Raw genomic sequence first — 7471 nt, 5'->3', positions numbered from 1 at the left:
TGAAAACCTGCCTCTTCTCAATCAAAAGTTATGAGGAAAAAGTAACATTTCTGTGAAAGTTGGTCAAACCTAAAAACCAAGGTTAGGGGGTAAAAATCATAGTGTTCATGTAGAAAGGTCTTGTCAGAGGTAATATACATGTGAAAACCCTAAATCTTCTCATCCGAAAGTTATGACCAAGGTTAAAGTTTAAGAAAAGTAAGTCAAACTTCAAGGTCAAGGTCATACGGTAAAAAAAACTGTATTTTGAAAGATCTTGTCACAGGTAATACACATATTTAGTATGAAAGTCTTGTCTCTTCACCTTGGCCAATTTAAAGTAATGGTTAAATTTTTGAAAAGTAGATCAAACTCTAAGGTATCGTCACAAACCATGGCCAAAATGTACGATCCTCTCATTCTGGCTGTGATTGAATGAAAGGAGAATTTTTCATAGCTCATTAAAATATTGACCAATGCGAGTAAAGCATAGTCAGATAATGAACTTTGCAGTGACCTTTCAATATCCAAATGCAGTTTAAGAAATAATTTTAGTAAACTATTGATGTCAATTGGTGATTTCAATTGTGATGGAAACAAAACTTGTCATTCCCTGAACATGACATTATAGAGGCATAAATATTCAAGATTACCACTACGACACTTTTCCTGATCAAGCAGCCATGGGTAGGAAGGAGCTATATGCAGACTCTGACCGTGGCTTGAGATGACGAGGTCAAGGGGTCAAAAATCATAGTGCATTTCCAAAGGTTTTGTCACAGATAATACACATAATTATGCAATATGAAAGTCCTATCTCTTCTCATTTAAAAAATATGACCAAAATTAAAGTTTTTGTAACAGGCTTATTGACTGGCAGATGGAGAGATAAATAAGATTTAATATCCCCGCGCTTTCGTGAAAGGGGAGAGGCAATAAACTATTTTGTCAGAGGATAAAGCAGCCAAAATTACCACAACAAATAATATTTTGCTAAAATCCATGTTAACAATATTTTCACTTCACTTAGTATAACAGCTCAACTATGACATCATCTAGCCAATGACCATCGTCTCAACCCAGGGTTTAGAGTCCTCTTATAGTTATCTTCTGGCTGCTTTATCACATAAATTGTCATAATTGCTTGAATATTTAGGCCTGTATGCTGTGATATCTTGTTCAGCCAATGACAAAATTTGTTTACAAATCAAAAGCTGAGAACTGTTCAACAGAGTGAGCACTTGCGAACATTTCTATTAGATATAAGGAATTTTGGCAAGCGCTCGCAAAGGTTCGCTCTATTAAACTGGCCAACGACACCATCATTTTAAAAAATATTTCATTAACTGTGATTAAGTATTGAAAGGTCGCATCAAAGTTCATTTTCCAACTATGCTTTAAGTGTCAATATTTTAATGAGCTACAAAATATTCTCTTCTCATTCAACCACAGCCATAATGAGAGAGGATTGTACATTTTCGTAAAGGTTTGCAATGATGGATTATGAATATTTCTATAAAAAAAACAGAGGCAAAGGAAAAATGAAAGAAAATGTAATAAACAGAAAATTCAATGTTTTGTAGTTAAATATGGAATTTACTTCACGAGTTGGACAGGATTTTTTTTATGTTTTCATTTGAGCTTCGCACTCTAAAAAATATAAAAAAAAATCCTGTCCCATTCTTGAAATAAATTCTGTATTCAACTACAACACATTGAATATCCTCTATAAATTTTTAGTTTTTAAGGACATTCCATAGACCAATATGCATGTTCAATCCAAGATAAAATTTACACTTACGCTTTCGCCCTCAGGTTCACTATCCTCATCATCTTGGGCCATTTCTGCTGCCCGGGCAGCTTCCTGCACAAGGTCAATAAAGGCCTGCCCTTTTATTTTTAGAATGTAAGGACATTCCATAGACCACCGTGCATGCTCAATCCATGGATTGTCCTCAGGGTCCCAGTTTCTTAGACCTGATGATATTAATTTGTTTTAATGACATGTTCTTTAATAACATGTCTTTGCTTTGTCAGTGGCAGTATTATCAATACTAGTACATGTATACCCAAACTGTCTACATTTCCTTTGTTATACGTGTCCATACTGTTAGAATTTTTTTGTTTTTGTCAATCAAAATTTACGAAATACAATTTTTTTCAATTTTAATATCCAAGGCAACTTATTTTGTTCATATGTATATTATACACTTGTTTTATAAATACTTATATATATATGTTACCAGCTAAAATAATCGATATTTTAACCCAAGCTTCTCTTTATTGCATATGTAAACAGAGCTCATAACCATGGCAACAGAGAAATACCAGAGAATTTCCTTAGCAAATTAATGTCAAGGTATTACTACTGTATTCCAGGTATCTGTGAACTACATTTAAATACTTTTAGAATAAGCATGGCAGCTTAGAGTATTAAATGCATAGGTGTGCAAGGGATCACCCTCGTTCACAGAATTTTTACTCAACTATACCCAATAACTGCAAGTCTGCAAAACTTTTCATTGATTGAAATACATGTATACATCTTAAGTATGGCACAAAAATATTAGAGTAAAAATGTACAAGGAAATGTTTCAAGGCAAAGATAATATTCAATTTTAAAAAATCTTTTAAAAGTTCAATTTAACTCTTTCCATAAATATCCATCAAAATCTTTTAACAGACACATTTTAACTTCTTACCTATTCCACAATGATAGCATCTGCAACAATCCCCAAAACCTGAAAAAGTTGTGAATAACAAATAAATAAATATTTATAGAAATACATTGTAATATTAAAGCATCTTCTAATTTGAAACAAAATGACAATATAACTTTTATTTTAAAAAGAAGTTTTTCTCGGTTCCCTCGTGTTTTCTTACTATACAGCCTCAACTTGGTTTACCTTTGACGCAAAGAATATCTCGATACTATTTCCAGAATCCACTTTTACTCACCTGCGTAATAAAATCCAGCATCTGTCATATCAGCTGGATGCTGCTTCATGTGACGTGGAAAATTAGCATAGGAGGCCAGTCTGGCGGGTCGGCTAGCGTACTCCGGGTGTTTTACCACCATTGTACGTCTCGTCGTATCTGGTTGGTCCTGTCCGTCACTATAATTAGCACTAGCCAGGTGAGCTGTGTTGTTAGATGTAGAGGCATTATAGCCTGCCCGTGGACCGTCAGGTTCCACAACCGGAGGAGCACTCTGAAGGGGAACAAGGTCTGAAAGTAAATCAAAATATTATTGCTTGGAAATCTCATCAGTTGAAATTTTCTCTATTCTTTGTATAGAAAACAACATGTTTCTATTTAAACCATCTATTTAAACGAAATATGCAAAATCTGAATGCACCATTTTCAACTTATGAGCTTTACAGGCATCTTTGTAACAAGTATTAAGACATCTTTGTACAAGTATTAAGTTGCTGGATAATAACTATTATGAATTTAATGAATAAAAAGAATGATATCACCAATCATACTTAAGTGTTGTGAGGATTGCTCAGTGCTTTTGTCATTACCTTGTGTTGACTCTCCTCTTGGCACAGGAACATTGCCATCACCACCTTGGGATAAGAATTTACAGTTTGGAGACATCCTCAGGTGAATTTCTCTGGGAGAATCATTATAATTCCAGCTTCCTTTTCGAAAATCACACGAGAAACAGACAAGTTCGTTTCCATTTCCCTCGTAGAAGAAGCCGGCCTGGGCCAGTCTTAGAAGACTTGGTCCATTAGTGTTAGGGTAGTCATGCATGGTACAGAGGCGCAAGAATTCAACTGCCATGGTGTCATGTTTGGAGGGTGCCCTTTCAGGAACAGAGAATTTGTTGAGAATGGGCTCTAACACAGGCTGTTGTGTTGCCGGGTATGCCACTATTTCATCATGGCGAATCTCCACATGACTTAATATCTCATAAATATTTTCTGTAACATGTTCATCAAATGACTTATTCTTCTCACCTTTTTCATTCTTTTTTACACCCAAAATTTCAGCTTTGGTTTCATTTGCCTCGTTGCTCTCTATTTGTCTGAGCTCTTTGAAGAAATCATTAACATATGTTTTGATCAATTTTTTCCTCCAGTTGTACTCCAGTAAATCTGGTGACTGCTGGCTTTCATCTTCTGATTTTAAACTGATTTTCAATCCAGAGTTGCAAAGTCCTTTGATTAATGAATTAGGTAAAATTATTAAAATGGAAGAAGAAAATGCAACACCAAAAAGTTCTTCTGACAAATTACAATCTTTGGTTATATGCAGAAAATATGAAAGTAAAATTGTCAATCTGAACAGCATACTTTTGGCCTCAGTTTCACAATGATGCAATTTTTTGCTCTGTTTCACTTCAAAGAAATCCAATATGAATACTTTAGTGTTCAACTTTTCTACAATTGCCGTAATATAGCTTTGGTCAAAAGGACTTTCCAATAGACTGATGTGTGCATGTAATGGACAAGAGGACAATGCTGTCAATTTCCCAATGCAAAACTGAAAATCAATATCACAATATATCCTATTCCAGTGTTCTAAGTCTTTCACCAATTTTTTTATGACTGCATTATGGTGGAATATTTCAGAGGTCGTCTGTTTCATTATCAACACAAAATGGTTTTGAATAAAAGGACTTTCTGACACTATGAAGTGTCTATCAAATTTGCATAAGAGTGGCAGTAAATATTTTGCTTTTTGTGTAAAGCAAGATAATTTATTAGCAGAGAACCATATCAAATCAAGGAATTCTGAAGCTTTTTCATATTTTTCAATGCCTTTGTTATTGATACATGCTTCAGGGCACAGCTGTTTCATTTTCAACATTGTATTTTGCTTGAGAAAATTTTCTAATCCAATGCTGTGTCTGTGAAATGAACAGGAGAGTTGGTCATTCACTTCTAATTTCCAAGTGAGACATTGAGCACCGATTTTATCAGATGTATCACAAAATTCTGAGGCATCCTTCAATTTTTCAAAGCCTGCATTATTTTGGCATGCTTCTTCTGGGAGTGCAGTTTCAATGGTAGATGGGCAAGTGAATACCAGTCTATGTAACACACACATATAAAACATTATGTACCAACGTTCATTACTTACAAACAAAATTAGAAGAACAATATCTTTTTCCTTTATAGAATTATAAGAGCATTCCCAATTTTTGAATCCAGAGTCTTTGTGTTCTTTGCTGTCTATTGTCCTGAAAAAAATGATTTTTTTTATGAAAGACACTGTTAGAGTAACAATTTCAAATATATCTTATGATCAGGAAATAATATTATGGCATGCTTATATAATCATGATGTATATATAATTCTACATTACATGTAAAATTTGTTGTTATTGGACTAATCCCTGTGCGTTAGTCAAGTGAGCTAATCCTAGCAGCTCCGAAAGCTAACTCCCCATCATTAGTAATCCTCTATTTTTTTTACTTTTGTATTGATACGATAAAACAGTTAAAAAGTATATTATTGAGGGAGTTAACAAGATTACAGTTCTCCTCGAACATGACTATTTCCTTCGGCTGCGCCTCGGAAATTAGTCTTGGCCTTGGGGAACTGGAATCTTGGCAACTCCCTCAATGATATACTTTAACTGTATATTAATTATGGCTGACTTCTTGGCTTAAACATTTTAAAACTATTTCTCCCCTATATTCTAACTTTGATTGCCCATTTTGGCCCAATCCTACCCAAAGAAGTCATGATTTGAACACATATCAATTACTTTACCCTACCTGAGAATGCTTTGGAATCTATATGACTGATAATGGTTTTGCTGACTTCTTGAGATCAAGATATTTTAAAGTTTTCCCATGTATTTCCATGTCAAACTCTGATAACCCTATAATGACCCCAGCATATCATGCAATATTCTTTAAGAACAGGTTCCGATCAATATCACGTCTACAGACAGACTTGCATGCTGATTCCAACATACTCCCCACTAAACTACAGTCACAGAGAAAAAGGATATGATCTAATAATTTCGAAGACAGTACATGTATAAAAATTACACACCTCACAATATGATAACACCAATTACTCAGTCTTGCAGGTACACATATTCCACTCACTGACAAGTCTTTCTTCAGTCTCAGAAGCTGAACCTTTAAAAAAAGGGGAAAGTTAACACATCTGAAACTGATTTATCAATTTGATACAGTACTATACATATGTACATGAACTATGCTTTATTAAAATTAAGTTTACATGCATAATATCAAACATTCATTTTTTTTTCAAAACTTAATTTGTATTATCATGACTATATAAGGAAATAAAAATAATTTATAAAATTCACTTGAGAAAATATCTGGAAATTTTCAAAAAAGTTGGGAATTTTATTCGATCTAAAAAGTATGTCCCTGCATCACTTTTAACTTTGCAGTATTGTGTTAATTAATAATATGGACACTGAAGTACACTGTACAACATATCCATAATATTTACAGAATTGTCAAGAAAATATATCCCAGCTTCAACCAAGTTCGTTCAGCTCTTGTATCCTTGAATAATGTTTACTAAGGTCTTTATAATTATCTTCAGCTATAGTTTTTCTTTCGGATGGAAAAGACATGCAAGTAATTTCTTGCACACTTTCACTTTTGATTTACTAGCAATTCATGACACTAACATTACATGAACATGGGTTTTTTTTATTGAACATGTTTGAGTATATGCTTATTTTAACTCTTAATGACAGTGTTTATATAGATCTAGTGACATAATAGCTATATATAGTCAGGAGATAAACAAATGTACATGTACTATTTTTAGAATAGCCATTAAGAGATATTGGTCCTTTAAATCATGCTATTAATGGTCTTTTCAATTTAACAGATCAATTTACTAATGTTGAAAACAAATTACAACTTAGATATAAAGCCCATTCAAAGTTTATTTATAAAATCATGAGCTCTATACTCAGTTACATATAGTTGAACATACAATTTTATTTTTAGAAGTTGAAAGGATATCAATTTACTTCCCCACTTCCTTTTATCTATTAACTTATCTACACAAAACTTTTTGCAACTTTATACAATTTCATTTTCTTTTACAATGTATGTTGAAAGGTCTTCGCAAAGATGCATTTCATGGGGAAGGGCATACAATATAAATAATTTGATCATACCTCTTTTAGAGCCTTAAAAAGTGCACAATCTTTGTTCCAGTAAATGGAAAAGATTGCCATTGTACGTCTACTGACTACTATTTCTTTAAATTGAACATGTTGAAAAATCTTTCATTTATAGTAAATCTCATTATCTATAAAAAATAAAAAATGTCATTATTATTCATATGTCATAATGATTTTTTCTCATCTGTTAATTACAACACTTTTGTTATAATTTACATTGATAAAAACAAATACTCTTTCTTTATAGATTGATTAATAATTATTAAATTTTACATGGTGCATTGATATACTCATTCACTGTTTATATTTTCTTTGCACTATTTTTTTCTTTGCACTTCTTTTTTTCTAGTAC

General features: G+C 32.9%; 1 protein-coding gene across 1 annotated transcript; it reads right to left on the bottom strand.

Annotated features, from left to right (window-relative positions):
• Positions 1 to 1558: 1558 nt before the first annotated feature.
• Positions 1559 to 7249, bottom strand: LOC134232577 (uncharacterized). The gene is made up of 6 exons (XM_062714563.1): positions 7114 to 7249; positions 5997 to 6085; positions 3507 to 5173; positions 2938 to 3207; positions 2682 to 2720; positions 1559 to 1956 (listed from the first exon to the last, which is right to left on the bottom strand). Exons 1-6 carry the CDS (start codon positions 7171 to 7173, stop codon positions 1754 to 1756), a joined length of 2328 nt encoding a protein of 775 aa, XP_062570547.1. The 5' UTR covers positions 7174 to 7249; the 3' UTR covers positions 1559 to 1753.
• Between the last annotated feature and the right edge of the window lie 222 nt (positions 7250 to 7471).

Source organism: Saccostrea cucullata, unplaced genomic scaffold (assembly GCF_032062105.1).
Source record: "Saccostrea cucullata isolate Sc308-1 unplaced genomic scaffold, CSIRO_AGI_Scuc_v1 ctg4215, whole genome shotgun sequence".
Lineage (NCBI taxonomy): Eukaryota > Metazoa > Mollusca > Bivalvia > Ostreida > Ostreidae > Saccostrea > Saccostrea cuccullata.
Note: the sequence above shows the minus strand (reverse complement) of the source record. Positions and strands in the feature narration are given on the sequence as shown.